Below are 16258 nucleotides of genomic sequence, written 5' to 3'. Positions count from 1 at the left end.
TTGAAGAGTGTAAATTGTATTTTGAAAAGTGAAAGTGACATAACCAACATTTTGATTTGGACAGTATAGTATAAATTGGAAATGGGACAGTTTTGGGCATGAGCCTGTTGTGCCTTTCCTCATGTTAAGTGTTTGTACACAATGAAAATGAATAAATGAATGTAAATGAATATTATGCATTGAAGACATGCTGGAATCGAACACACATGTTCTACAATTTGTACTACAGCCTACGTCACAGCTGCAGTTCCCCCACTCCAATTGCATTTCAACGCATTTCAAAGTCTACTAACTTTGCCTCTGAACCACCCCACCCCCTTAGCACATAGGGTAGGGGTGGGGGTCTTTTGGGACTTATGATATGTTTAACTCCTGCGGGTAAAAAAATGTCTTCCAAACTGTTTCCTCTATAACCCTTCATTAACTTGACTATTCTTGACTTGACTTGACCTTACGTATACAATTTGTTGACTTACTGTAAGGCCTATAATCTACAATTACGTTTTCCCAAAATCAATTGGTTTGATGAATAAGATTGTAGCTCTCAATCATAATCGGAGATTGTATACATAACCGTTATTGAACGAGCGTTAACGAGTTCTCACTTTAATTTTCTTTGTTTGTATGTTCTACAATAACTTTAGAAAGAATTGATCAATCAGCTTCAAATTTTGAACTCGTATTCTTCAAATCTTTTTACAAAATAAGTTCGTTGGAAACGAAATTTATTCACTCCTTCGTCCGTTTCCAGGATTTAACTAACATTGAAAGTGCATAAGAAAAAAATGTGTTTTGATTTATCATTTAGTTGGCTGAAGAATTCATCGCATGCATTGCATACATTAATTCATAAGGTCAGCTATTTGGAAGCTATCACACAGACAGACCTTCATGCGCTGACACATGATTTCAACATAATTTACATCAACAAACTGATACGGATTGAGATCAATGTGCGGTTTTCGCCATTTATTTTCTCTTTAAACTCTATCGAAATCATATATCACATGGCCACCTTCTCATTTCAAAAAATGAATTTGGATTCATAATATGAGGGTCAATGATGTTAAAGCGACAGAGGAATTTTTCATTTCAATTAGGATCACTACTATCATTACTGTCAAATTAATCTTGTAAAAGAAATATTTAGCTGTTTACATGATTTTCATCAACTCTGTGTAATTAAAAGTTGCAGGTCTCAAAGATTACAATTCAACAGTTTTTGAACGAGTTCTCTAACCCAGGGGGTCACTAGTTATTACACTATTGAAGGTTTCCCAATTGAGCTATATAGAAACATCAATATACAATGGCTTTATTGTAGTAACCTCGAATTTTTCAAGCCTTGGAGTTCATATCATACGTTATCGCAAAACATATTATATTGAATAGTTTTTATTGTAAGGTGTCACAAAAGATCAATATTGTTGCCTACAGTAGAACGCTCTTTTATCACAAAGTTTTCTCCAATTCTGACGTCATCCATGCACGTTTGCAGCAGAAATAGACACGGATCTTGCGCTAATAAGGTCAACAGTAATCACAGACATGATATCATTGCTGAAAGATGTGAATATATGTTTCTGAAACTCGTTTTCGAAGTCGAGAAAATATTGATGCTACCGTAACAAGTGCTTGAGATCAAAATATTATTTAATCCAACTGTCAATTGGATTGAAAAACTCCAATTTGCAGTTATGGAAATGTTTAAGGTGTGCTTACTTGAATTTATGATACAGAAGTTGATTCTTCAACCAATGAAAAAATCCACAATAAATCTACACTAAATTCGAAAAGGGCTTTTACGAGTATATTGTACTTGGTCCTCATGATTTACGTGTTGGATTGTGGCCTAAGTGACAAATTAAATTCCGATAATCGTCGGACAGTGTGCATATCAGTAGACTCTTATATTAGATATGTGTAAATACTGGAATCATCTTCATTTATGTAGTGTAGATGTCTGACACAGTCAAACCAGATATCTGGTCGTGACTAAGGAGTGTTTAGACTTTTCTTAGAAGTGTTTTGTTGATCAGTAACTCAATTCAAACTATTAAATAAATAAATTTAATTTTATTGCCATATCATTCATAAAATAAAAGACAACATCAATACACAAAATATAACACACTAATAATAGTGAGATATCACTGCTTACGGCATGAGCTGTGACTCTTGACCACAAAATAATAATAACTAAAAGTGCGTGAATACAGAAAGTAACTAACAAATACAACAAAGTATATATATATAAGCATACACATACATGCATACATACATACATACATAAATATAACAGGTCACTAAGCAATGATTATTGTTTTTTCAAGGAATTCAGTTATATAATAAAAAGGATTCAATAACAGCCAATTTGCTAATCTACATTGACATTTTTTGTCTGTCTCCAATTAATTGTGTCCGAAGGTAGTTTATTGTACAGTTTGATACCGATAGTTCCATAACTGTTTGCAGTTTTGGATAGCCGATGGTAGGCAGTGTTGTCAATTCTATTACAATTCCTTGTGTTTTAAAAATGTCTATCAAGTCTCAATTTCAAATTTGATGAATTTTTTGACTTGTTATAGGGCTTTATATATGTAATAATAATTGACTACTGTCACTATATTTAGATTTATAAAAAGGGGCTTTGCATGTGCTAATCTATCAGAACCCGTTAATATCCTGACTTAATATCCATTTTTGTAACAGTAAAAGAGTGTATATTTGAGTGAATAAGGCTCAACTCACACTTACATGACTCACGTCGAGAAGAGAAGAGACTCTAGTCAAGAGCATGTGTTTGCAAATGATGACACTCAGACCAGTTGATTCTAGTCTCCGCGACGTCACCACTTGAAAAAACATGCTCTCGACTAGAGTCGAGTCTCTTCTCGACGTGAGTCGCGTAATTGTGATTGAGTGAATGTAATTAAGAGTGGATATTTGAGTTGTTTCAACAGAAAACCTTATCGAAAATAATATTATCCATAATTTTTTATAAGTATAATTTTATATAAGATATTTGAGAAAATAATTTTAAATATATAATTTGAATCCATAATTCATTCAAATTTGAAAAACATTCATTTACTAATTTCTATTTTTCTCAATATTTGCAGAATTCATAGCCGTTAGTCAGTTGAAACAATCAACGCAAGGAAAGATCCTGTGTTTCTATGGTCCGCCGGGTGTAGGCAAGACTAGCATTGCCAAGTCAATTGCACGTGCATTAAACCGAGAGGTAACTTCCCACATTATTCATGAAATGATATGCTTTTGTTCATTTATCTATTTATTGATAAAAATTATGGCTTCTGTTGAAAATGGGCGCATGCCGTTCAAAAGTACTCCATTCAGTATGTGAACAAACTGGTTATTGACTTCGTTGTTTAAATATCAATGTAGTATGTCTATTAGATATGAAGTGTCCATAAACATTTTGACAGTGTTATTCTAGATGCCAAAACATTATGAAAAATTTAGAAAATTCACATAATTCACTAAGAAATCTCTAGAATTGTTCTAATCATTTTTTTTATCTCTATAGTGATGTTGTATCGTATTAATCATCAATTAGTTTAGAGTAGCGTTATTAGTTTCTTCTCAGCTTTTTCGCACTCAGGTGGGGTCGGGGTTTCGCTTCCAGGAGTTTCTCAGTCATGGGCTTCGTTTGGTGTTAGTCCCTTATCTACAAGTTCTTGGGCGATACAATTTTCCCATTTCTTCCTAGGTCTTCCCCTCTTCTAAGTGCATTCGACATCTAAGGGCCGGTTTCCGAGCTCAGGATTTAGCTAAGTTCTAGACTTTAAACAGCTTGAGTCAGAAAATTGATTTTCCGAACCGGGGCGTAGTTGTAGTCCACGTTAAAATTAAATTTCGAAAAACTAGAAAATTGAACACAAAATAAAATGAAGAGAAAATAGTGTAAAGTTTCAGCTATTTTGAATTATTTAGGAATGTATAATTTCGTCAAGAAAATAGTTTCCAATTATAGATATGAGAAAATGAAGATTATCATAAAAGCTACGACTGTATCCCGTTTCGGAAAGCCAATTTTCTGACTCCAGCTGTTTAAAGTCTAGAACTTGGTTAAATCGCGAACTCGGAAACCGGCCCTGAGTGGTCAATCTTTTTTCCCACATAATCGTTCTCAATTCTCTCTTTATGTGTAGAAAGAGATTATCCATGATGGCAATCTCAAAAATGTTTTTCATCATGAAAAAAAATAAAATGGCAGCAAAAATATGTCGATTTTCAAGAAATCGTCTGTAATTCTAATAATGACGAGAATATCGGATCAATTCAGCCATCTGGAAGCTCCAAAATAATCATGCTACAATATCCGAAAGATTTATCCAATTCCAAAACTTTTACTACGGTGTATATAGCTTCAAACTCTTAAAATCAGAATTTTGGCCGCCATCTTGGATTTTTCTATGATGACAAACATTTTTGAGATTGCCATCATGGATAATCTATTTCCACACATCTCTACGAAGAGATTGATACCATTTTCAGGTTTGTACCTTCAAGGGGTCATGAGTTACATGGTTTTCTAATTGTTCAGGTTTGGCATATGGTGAAAAAAAGAGTGTTTTCCACTGCAAACAGTAGTTTGTTCTATTTTTTCAATGATGCTCCAGCCGTAGAAAGTGGACTGACAGCCTTCAACTAGATGTCATTTTAAAGCTTCTATAATATTCTACAACACTGTGCCAAAAATATTGGTGTTTGCTCACTCAGAATACATTTACAGTGTGAAAAATTTTTCTCCAAAAAATATAATTTTAAGAGTTATATTCACCATAGTATCCTCCCAACCTATAGAACTGTCAATAGATAATAGAAAAATTTCAGAACCTCTTCTGGTTGCTCAAGCTTTTAACAATTTTTTTATATCAATAGGACAAAGCGAAGAGGCAGATAATACCTTCTCTGGATCCAATCAACAGGTATTTGAACCCAACAGCCCAAATCGGTTGCTATCTCAATTTGAATTTTCTACAATCTCAGAAAAAGAAGTATTACAAATTATAAATAATCTTGAAACCTCAGTCACTGGTGGATGGGATGGAATCACACCTGAAGTAGTAAAATCAGTTGGGTTTTTAATCGGTAAACCTCTCACTCACATAATAAATCTGGTGTTTAAAAAAGGAATTTTCCCAGAAAAACTCAAATATTCTATTGTTAAACCAATATTTAAAAAAGGGAGTCCCACTTGTCCTGAAAATTTCCGCCCCATAGCAATCCAGACTATATTCTCTAAAATTATAGAACGAGCAGTTTTCCTCCAACTCAACAATTACTTTGAAAGTAACAACTTACTTTACAATAGACAATTTGGCTTCCGTAAAAGTAGATCAACAATGCAAGCAATATCTGAAGTGGTTGATAGCAGCCTCCGAGCATTGGATGGGTCGCGGAGTATAGTGGGTATCTTCTGCGATTTATCCAAGGCCTATGACAGGGTTAATCACAAAATTCTACTAAAAAAACTTGCTTATTATGGGGTCACAGCCAAAGCATTAGACTTTTGTGAATCTTACTTGACAGGGAGACGCCAAGCGGTAAGAGTTATTAACAATAAAGGGGTTATTATTGATTCGGACTGGTTGTTTCAACCCAATGGAATTCCCCAGGGAACAATACTGGGTCCAATACTTTTCAACATTTATGTGAATGATCTCCCAAAAAAACTAGATTCCAAGGTCATTCTATTCGCCGATGATACAACAATTCTAGTTGAGGGCTCAAAAGGGGATATCCAAATCAAGACTCAAACGGCAATTTCAGACTTAAATCACTGGCTCAATGAGAATCACCTTAAACTAAATACCAACAAAACAAAAATTCTTCAATTTACAGCATCCCGTCGAACTTTAAACAACAATATACCTAACGTAGACCTATCAGGATACGATCAGTCAAAAGTGACGAGGTTTCTCGGGGTCGAGCTGCAGGATGACTTGAGGTGGGGTGATCAGGTGCAGCGTCTCTTGCATAGGATATCTGCTATTCTGTTCTCGCTGAGGTGTGTAAGGGGAGCAGTAGGGTATAATTGCCTGCTTGCGATCTATCATGGCTATCTCATGTCTGTCATTCGTTACAGTTTGATATTATGGGGTGGCTATGACACACACCTTGGGGTAATTTTCAGGAGGCAGAAAAGAGCTCTGAGAATAATCTTCAACCTCAGTTCCCGAACATCATGTAGGCCTTATTTTGTGAGAGAGAGTATATTAACTTTGCCAGCCATGTACTTTCTGGAGATCATCACGTACGTTAGTAAAAATTGGAGGGCATTCTCATCCGTTCTACTTGGTCATTCCTACAATACGAGGAGTGGTGGCTCAATCCTCGGTTACCCGGCACATAGACTAACCCTTCTGGAGAAAGGCCCACACTATTGCGCAATAAAAATTATAAATAGACTCCCCCATAACTTTAAAGATTTTTCCAACTTTTCAAAGATGACCGGAAGGATAAGGAAGGTTCTGTTAAAAAGAGCGCCATACACAGTGGATGAATGTGTGGATGTCTTGAGGGAAGAAAATTACATGTCATAGAATTATTACAGAATAAAAATTTCCTCTAAATCAACTGAAATTAATCGATTTTTTCCAGGGGGTGTTCTTTGAGACAGTGTTTTTCTTTGACGTCTCCTCTTTGCACTAATTGTATTTTTCTGTGTTTTTTTTATTGATTGTGACGATTCAATGTTGTGAAGCTTGTCTTTTATATGCAACTACTTGAATAAATGAAATTTGATTTGATTTGATTTGAGTAAAAGTTGTTGGAATTGAATAAATCTTTCGGATATTCTGTTTTGATTATTTTGGAGGTTCCAGATGGCTGAATTGATCCGATATCCTCAGTTAAATATCTATAGTGGTAGTATTACAACCCCATTGTTATATAATATAGCTGACTATGCGTTGTCTTCTTTATGTCTCAATTCATTATTTTCAGTTAGTTCTACTCAATCACTTGACGAAAGCACTCGGCTCCCGAAATTCTTTAATTCGGTATTTTCTGTAGTTGTAGTGTTAATAAAGTTTCAATTTTCAAAAACTCAGTCGTGTCGTCCAATCGCTTAACTCTCTATTAGAATTACAGACGATTTCTTGAAAATCGACATATTTTGCCGCCATCTTGTTTTTTTCATGATGACAAACATTTTTGAGATTGCCATCATGGATAATCTCTTTCTACACATCATTATAAATAGATTGATACTATTATTCCCAAGTCTGTACCTTCAAGGAGTCATGAGTTACACGGTTTTCTAATTGTTGCGATTGGCATTTGGTGGAAAAAGCGTGTTTTCGGCTGCAAACAGTACTTTTTACTCTTTTTCCGATGACGCTCCAGCTGTAAAATATGGACTTACAGCCTCAAACCAGATGTCATTTCGAAGCTTTGGAAATATTCTACAACACTGTGCCAATAATACTAGTGTTTGTCTACTGCGAATACATATGCAGGGTGGAAAGTAAAATATTGTCCCCGAAAAATGTATGTCTCAAGTTTTTGAAGTTGAATAAATAATGGAAAGAGTGGTCGAAATAAGATGATTCTCTTGAACATCATTGTTTGGTTAATTCTGAACACTTTGGTGGTAAAACCAATCCGATATCTCTCACAATAACTGAATAACAAGTGATATAAAAATTTCTGTTAATAATGACCGCCATCTTGTATTTTTCAATTATGTCGAATATTTTCGTTGTTTCCATCATCAATATTCTCATTCGTCTAGTTGTAACGAGGAGATTGATACCATTTGCAAGTCTCTATCTTAAAGTAGTCATGAAAAAATAAATTTTTTCATAGTTCTAGCTTGTTACCTCATGCGTATGGAAAAACGCACCAGAAATCATGCAGGTTTTTTTTGGAGGGCGCTGGAGAACTCATTTTTTGACGTACAGCGCATATAGATATACCATTCCATAGTTGAAAAAACGCTCTAAATTCCATAGATTTGAAATTTTCTGTATCTCTTGCACAAAGAAAGTTATAATGGGATAAAATCTGAACAAATTTAGAAAAAACCTTTTTTTGGGCTAAAAAATATGCGTTTTAGAGGAAAATTTTATATAATAGAAATTGTAGAGGAAGATTTTAAAAATATTTTCGTCTAGAAAAACGGTTAAATATCTCGACGGTTATTGAAATACAAAGGATATAGCAAAACCCTGTAAATTTTGGCGGCATCTTGTTTCCGAGGTGTTTGCCTGTGATTTCGACTTATCATCATCACGATCCTTATTATGCTAGACCTAACGAAGAAATTGAGACATCTTGCACGGCTGTTACTCAAAAATGACCACGGAGTACCTTATTCATGACATTTGCGCCCGGACTACTATTGATAATATGGCTCGTTGACTCATTCGGGTGGCTCGTTGGAGTAAGTGATAACGCGCCGGTCTAATAATCAAGAGAACTCGAGTACGAATCTCGACCGGGGGCAAAAGTTTTTGACCACAGCACAATCACATAGATACGGCCGTCTTTCGGAGGAGACTATAAGCTGTCGGTCCCGACTACCTAAAAAGTAGTCGTCATCTCTCATAATCATCCCTCTCACTCATCACCCACGCACAAGCCTAAGAGCTAGAGAGGCATCACCCTCAGTATTATTATTATTTTTTTTATTTAATATTTTGAACTATCGGTGATAAAAATTGATTTCTTTTTCAAGTATTTCAGGTTCAGTGTGGGAGGTATGACTGATGTGGCCGAAATAAAGGGACACCGAAGAACCTATGTGGGAGCTATGCCTGGCAAGATCATACAGTGTTTGAAAAAAACCAAAACCGAAAATCCTCTTGTACTAATTGACGAAATCGACAAGATTGGCCGGTGAGTAATTCACTCTTAGGCTAGGCACACACCAGTTATTCAAGACAAGACAAGACGCGTTGCACATGAAGACATGTCTAATTGCAATGACCAATCGGTGTGTGCTGCTTTATAAACAACTATGTGAAGTATTGTGACTAATCGTGATTAGTATTGTCTTGACTAACTGGTGTGTGCCCACCCTTATCTAACCGAACTATCCTAACCTAACCTCACTATCCCAATGCAACCTAATCTTGCTATTTATAAAATAGTACCCTTTTTTGAAATTAATAAAATAATAGATCAATAATACAAATTATAACAACTAGTTTTAGTGTTCACACCATCTTCAAGTTATAAATTAAATTTCAAATATTATTTTATTAATTTCATAAAAGGGTACTATAATTCTATTTTATTAATTAACATAAGTAGCCTGATTTCATACATTCTAAACTTATTGAAAACAGTATAAACACATGAAGTGCCCTTTTATTTAAAACATTTTAAACTTTAAAAAATTTCAAACAACCAGTTTCGGCCTACTTTGGCCATTTTCAAGTTTAAATGCAATTAAGGTTTAAAGTTTAAACTTGAAAATTGCTAAAGTAGTCCGAAACTAGTTGTTTAAAATGTTTTAAATAAAAGGGCACTTCAAGTGTTTATATTGTTCTCAATAAGTTTAATAAAGTAGTCGATACAAGTGAAGTGATTTTGTTCTAATCTTGCTGCCCAAAACTGTTACTCTCCCGACTTTAGATTAATAGACCAAAAGTCTATGGCCGGTTGCACAAAAGCCGGTTAAATTTGAACCATGATTAACTTTAAGAGAACCAATCAGAGAAGGCGTTATTGAAAAGACAGCTTCTCTGATTGGTTCTTGTGGAATTAATCACGGTTATAATTTAACCGGCTTTTGTGCAACCAACACTAAATTAAGTTAGGATACTTATTATTAAGTTTTAACCGTGATTACCTTTACGAGAACCAATCAGAGAAGGCGTTATTGAAAAGACAGCTTCTCTGATTGGTTCTCATGGAATTAATCACGGTTATAATTCAACCGGCACTAAATGAGGTAAGGATTCTGATTATTAAATTTTGCACAAAAATTTCATTATATTTCTAATGATTCACAATTGTGAAGTAGAGAAATGTACCAAAATTAAATTCTTAATAGTTAACTATAATCCTAATTCCGTAATTTGAATAGTTATAATCGAATTTTGTCGGTTTATAATTCATAAAAGATTTATACTTTTGTATTTTGTTTTGCAAGTTGGCAAAACTGCTGTTGAACAGCTGGACTGTTATGCTGTATTCACTACTGAAGAAGGCTTCGTCACTCACTAATTCATTGGATTTTGGCATTGTCTGACTCAAAATTTAAGAAATGGTTTCTTCTTTTCGTTCAGTATTTAATTATCTTCCAACATGGATTAATTTTGCCAAAATAGGCTTCGGCCTTCTTTACTTTTAATGTTTTGATTGAGTCTTTTTTTTAAACTCAGTTGGGTTTTTTTGATTTATGTTAATATGTTAAATTGAAGATATCTTAAAACACAACCTGCTTGCACAACGAATCTAACTACTGAACCATGGAATTCAAATAAACAGGACTAAAAATCATGAAGACGCAGCAAAATAACGTAAATACCTCTTCTAAATTCCGGTAAGCTGCATCATCAAATTTCTACATTTTCTTCAACTACATATTCTCTTCGCAAATTGATAACTTGGAAATCTTTCAAAACATCGAGTGAAATATTAATGGGGTAGCGCTACTTCCCAAATTCATGAACTCTAAATTTAATTCTATACCAATCTTTTGTAATTCTATACTTTGTGACAATAATGGTTCTTCTCGATTTTCATATTTGTTTTGAGAAATATATTGTTATATTTTACTTGACTCTCTCAAATTTCGAATTTTCTTAACCTGATTTCTGTCATGATAATGAGCTGCTGACATGATCCGCCGACTCTGGGGTTCATTGCATTCTTTCTCTTGTTTGCAAGTAGTTTATTATTAAACTGGTTGTAACAGAATTTATCATTGAATTTTGTCGGAATTATGGTTTTCAGAGGTGGTTTCCAAGGTGATCCATCGTCAGCTCTTCTGGAAATGCTGGACCCGGAACAAAACGCAAACTTCTTGGATCATTACTTGGATGTACCCACTGATTTGTCCAAGGTAATCGAACTATTATTTTCAAATTCAGGTTCACTTCATCCTGAACAACTTATTTCTAGTAGAGTATTTCAATTACAGCATGTTATTAAGCTGGGTTTTCGTTTGTGCGTAAATGTCATCGTCGACCACGAGAGAGTGAGGATCTCAGATTGGGTGGATTTCAATTTGTCTAAATAACCTAAAAGATTATGTTCAATAAAATTATGTTTCAAAGGGGGAGATTGAGTTAATACTTTTAAATTACAATGTTGATATTATTAGAAATGTTTTGATTCTTGAATAATAAACACAAATAATGAAAAGCTGTTTGATCAGCTGTTTTAGCACACTTGAAATTTGGACAATATGAATGTTAACAATGCTTGTCGTGGTCGACTGCGGAAGTTTACGCACAATCCAAAATGCACCTTTATAACCCAACATCCAGATAAAATGTATCCAATTTTTTCAATAAGATGCATTTACCAGTCAGATCATGCGATATTATTATTCTAACAAGCTTCCTCGTTTATGAGTACATTATTGTTTATCTGGATTTTTACGCAATGTTTGGAAACATTTTTCTTATGAAATACTTTCAAGTTTTCAGCTTTTTATATAGGGCAACTGAAAAATAAATTCAATAATTGGCTTAATGCTATGTGATGAGTTGTAAGTTGTTTTTCGATTTGATTATTATCAAGTTATCGAATTGATGTCAGCAACCATGTGATGGATGGGATGTTAGTATAGGGGGAAAACTCCTGGATCTTGTAAAGCACCCAGGTATTGGTTTGCCCAACCAACGTAGGCCTAATTGGGACACACAATAAGTATATTGTATACTAGCAGGTAACCCGTGATCCGCAAGGGTCTATTTTGAAAATCGACAAACTGAAAACTTGACCGAGTAGGCATAGAATTATCCTCGGTTAATTGAGAGTCTATAAATACAATATTTTAAGTTAATCCGTCCAGTAGTTGTGACTTAATGAAATACAAACATAATTTTCCTATCCCGTACGTGTATAGTCCAGTTCTTCCCTTTATTATAGTATAGATAAGTTCTTCAACTTGGTACTAACATAATAAAGTGACAGAACTCTTGTTTAGAAACCTCCCTGAACTTAAGCCAACCTGACAAAATTAGACTATTAATTTAGTTGCAAATTTTACCCATCTGTTTCGAAGAGGTAGTCTCTCTAAATTGTAGTTCCATATTATCATATCCATAGTCCCATGAATGAAATTTGAACATTAATTCTGAAAACTCTAGAAGGAAAATTGAAATTTGGGCTTCAAGGTGCACAAGATTGATATTTTTAGAATCTATGTGCAAAATTTGGAGATCTAAATCATTCCCTTTTTTCCGGTATGCAATCCACAAGTTGACATGTTTCGATGCGAACAAACACAACCCTACTCTCTCTCTCTCTCTCTCTTATTATACAGAAGCTTCGGTTGACGTGTGGGCGTTATAGTATATTTCGCACCTACGGCCGAAAATGAGACTTTTCCGGCTCGAAATCGGTTTTCAAGTCAGAGGCCGTAGGCCGAGGACTAGAAAAGATTGAGAGCCGGAAACACATTTTTGCCCGTGGTGCGAACGCTATTTTTCGCCACACAAAAAAATAAAACAATATATATATGAGAATAATTGTTTATTAGGCACTTCCGAAAGCAAAACTGGAAGGTCATAGCTCTAGCAAATCTGAGGTAATCTAAATATCAGGAAATTCTCCAAGTATTTTAATTTTTTTCATTTTCAGTGAATACAATTACAAATCATATAAATATGATCGGGAAAGAACAATAGGCATGGCCCAAAATATTATGTTCCCAAATTTTGATAATGAATAACGTCCGAAAAAATAGGTTGGTTTTAGTAGTTTCAAGTAGTTCCAAAATTATCCACCAGGTTTAGTGGTAAACGCAGTACTTAAGCCGGGTAGATTTAAATTTGTCTAAATAACCTAAAATATTATGTTCAATTATATTTTAATGTGGGAGGTTGAGTTTATATTTTTTTATTCTCTCAAATGGCTAAAGATGATATTATTAGGAATGTTTTGATTCTTGAATAATAAACACAAATAATGATAATTTTTTTGGATCAGCTGTTTTAGCGCACTTGAAATTTGGTCAATCTGGATGTCAACAATGCTTGTTATCGGAAGTTGAGGTTAGAAGTTCTATCCTACTCTGAAAATCAAATTTGAATAGTTTATAATATATCTTATTTGTATTTCATTCATCCAAATAGAATGATAGTATCTTTTTGAAAAATACTTTATTCAATCCTAGTTGCATAAACTGATTCCGTTTCATAAACTATTTTGTAAAAACAAAATCAGAATCAGCTGACTTCAAGGTTATTTTACAGCCCTAGGGCCGTAAAACTTTTACTGGCCTGGTCAGAAAACAATCACTTTCGGCCTCCATTTGACGCACGAAAACCAGCTCATTACATCCAGGTGGGGCGAAATAGTATATTTCGCACCTAGGGCCGAAAATGAGACTTTTCCGGCTCGAAATCGGTTTTCAAGTCCGAGGCCGTAGGCCGAGGACTAGAAAAGATTGAGAGCCGGAAAAACATTTTTGCCCGTGTTGCGAACGCTATTTTTCGCCACACCAAAAAAAAAAATAATAATGTTAATTTGGAAATTTGAAAGCAAAATTTTAAGGTTATGCTACTATAAATCATACAATGTTATTGAGGTTATGATAGTATCATTGTATTCTATTGATCGGTATCAAAACTACAAAATAATTCATATCATCTTATAGAATTGATCATTTATTGACAGTTTAAAAACGTATTTAATTAAACTAGATACATAAATACATATTAAATTATAAAAAATAAGCATTATTGACAGTCAATTCTTGTTTTTCACGTAAAATAAATTAAATAATCATTATACTTTTTACACAACAAATTTCTATTATTTTATTCTTTATTATTTAAATAAAAGTTGAATGTACAGTTGTGATTATTTGAGAACATGAATCCTCTAGCAGATTTTACTACTTTTTTCTGAGATGTCACATGTAAATTCAAATTGTTTGTATTTACAGTCTCAGCTGTACCGGTACTACTTGTGCTTTGATTTTTGTTTCCAAAAATATTATCCAGAGTAAAAAAACTGTCTCCGTTTTCTTCCTCATTCTCTTCATTTTTGTTCTCGTCGACAATATTGACGTCTTCGTCTAGGGCACGTGCCTCGGAATTCGATGTTATAGTCGAACTGGTAGTGTGTCGGTCAAGACTATTGAAGAGCTTTTTTGACACTTCAACCTTCCTTGCAATTGAATCTTCAATATAGCCCTCGGCAACTGAAGAAGATTTCCAGCCTCCATGTCGTTTTAAAGTGAGCAAATCGCCTCCACCTTCAACTAACATTGAAGCTGATGTTCGTCGTAGTGCATGGCCGGTATAACTTTCAGGCTTATCAAGTCCAAGGTACTGAGCTACTTTCTTTGGCACAGCAGCTATAGTATTTTTACCTACATGCTGAGATGAACACTTTCCCTGGTTGTACTTTATAAATAATCTTTTACTTATCATAGTTGATGGACGAAGTGATATGTATTTGCGAATCAATTCACAAGGGCTGAAAGGGCAATCTTCATCAGTTATTGTGAAGCTTCTCTTCGAATGAGTTTTTCCTTCTTCAAGGAAAACTACGATAAAACTACCATTGTCTTTAATATCATCGACATTTAGTTGTAAAAGATCATCTCTTCGGCAAGCTCCAAAAATACCCAAAGCCATAATAGCCTTTGTTAGAAGCCATTCGCTGTCTGGAGCTTCTTTCATGAACTTCACTACTTCGTTACCTGTCAGAACGTTTGATTTTTTAGGTTCGTAGTTGACATTGAGCTTTTTCAGAAATGTAGTGCATCGTGTAAATGATTTTGGGTCAATGTTGTGCTTCACATTGAGACAACTCTTAATCATCGAAAACTTGGACCAAACTGTACTAGCTTTACATACTTTAGATAAATTGGACAAATACACTAATAAAATTTCATCACACACTTCTGTAGGCACAATTTTCTCTTCATTCAGCCATTGAACAAATTTTTCGTAAGCATCGTCATATCTTTTCCTCGATTTGGTTGGTAATAGGTCTTCCGTAATTTCATTCGCCCTTCTCTTCATCGACTCACTCATCTTCTCCATTTCTGAAATTGAGACCAAAAGTTAGTAGGCTATAGGCATACCAATACAAAAGACCCTATATAGTAAATTACCTTCAAAATTTGTTGCAGACAGAGCTCTCACATTCAAATATTTTCATTTTAGACCATATTATTTTTGAAAAATGGTAGGTTAAATAGAAATTGAAAAATAAATAAAATTCAAACAGCCTATTTTGATAGTTTGAATCTTGGTTATGACAACTTTTACTGTCAATTAATTTCAATATTACTAATTAATAATTTACAATAGTGACTATATTTTTATACTATTAATATTTCGAATAATTGTTTGAATTTTTATAGCTCGCGCTTTGCGCCCGGTACAATATCTCATGGATAGATGGATGAATAGAATTTTCATTACTATTTTCAAATAATGTGATGAAAAAAATAATATAATTGCATATTTCACAGTTTTGTCTCAAAATATATCTAAAAAATTGATTGAAAAATTTAAATTACGGTAACTAATATACAAAATAACTAATACAAGTCGAAATTCATCGACAAAAAAAAAACGTCATTGACCGAGATTCGAACCTAGATCATGTTTGTTATTCACCGAACTTTGAGTACTGATGTATCACACCTTTAAGCTCTCGGCCATTAGGTACTGTTGAAAGTCGCTGCCTGACTGCTAACACATAGCATACACGTAATACTGTACTGTAAAATAGACTTGTAAAAAGGTTTACTTCACTCCTAAAAAGCGTACCGTACAACAGACTTTGGCTCATGACTTATATTATTAAAATTAATATTATTATCTGTCTCACAATAAAATTTCACTCTGAATTAAGTCAGATAACGTAGGCTATGTAGGCTACTATAATAATAGAGTATAGCGCAAATTTGAAGCCGGTTTGCTGGCATTTTCACAACAAAATATTGCTCTGAAAATAGTTAAATCATAGAGAAAACATTCGAAGATTCAATCTTGAGTGGGCCTAATGTTTTCTCTATATGGTTTAATATTGAAGAAAAATTATCTAAAAGTTTTAATAATGAATTACGGAAAAATTACTA

At 34.0% G+C, this 16258-nt stretch overlaps 1 protein-coding gene across 2 annotated transcripts in view; it reads left to right on the top strand.

Annotated features, from left to right (window-relative positions):
• Positions 1-16258, top strand: part of LOC111051123 (lon protease homolog, mitochondrial) — a 90004-nt gene that overhangs the window by 35731 nt on the left and 38015 nt on the right. For both annotated transcript variants that reach the window (XM_039435511.1, XM_039435510.1), the window contains exons 9-11: positions 3123-3244; positions 8711-8871; positions 10939-11047. In XM_039435511.1, the coding sequence (XP_039291445.1) occupies positions 3123-3244; positions 8711-8871; positions 10939-11047 (392 nt within the window). The remainder of the gene's footprint in view (positions 1-3122; positions 3245-8710; positions 8872-10938; positions 11048-16258) is intronic.

Source organism: Nilaparvata lugens, chromosome 9 (assembly GCF_014356525.2).
Source record: "Nilaparvata lugens isolate BPH chromosome 9, ASM1435652v1, whole genome shotgun sequence".
Lineage (NCBI taxonomy): Eukaryota > Metazoa > Arthropoda > Insecta > Hemiptera > Delphacidae > Nilaparvata > Nilaparvata lugens.
This window is presented reverse-complemented; position numbering and strand designations above follow the sequence as displayed.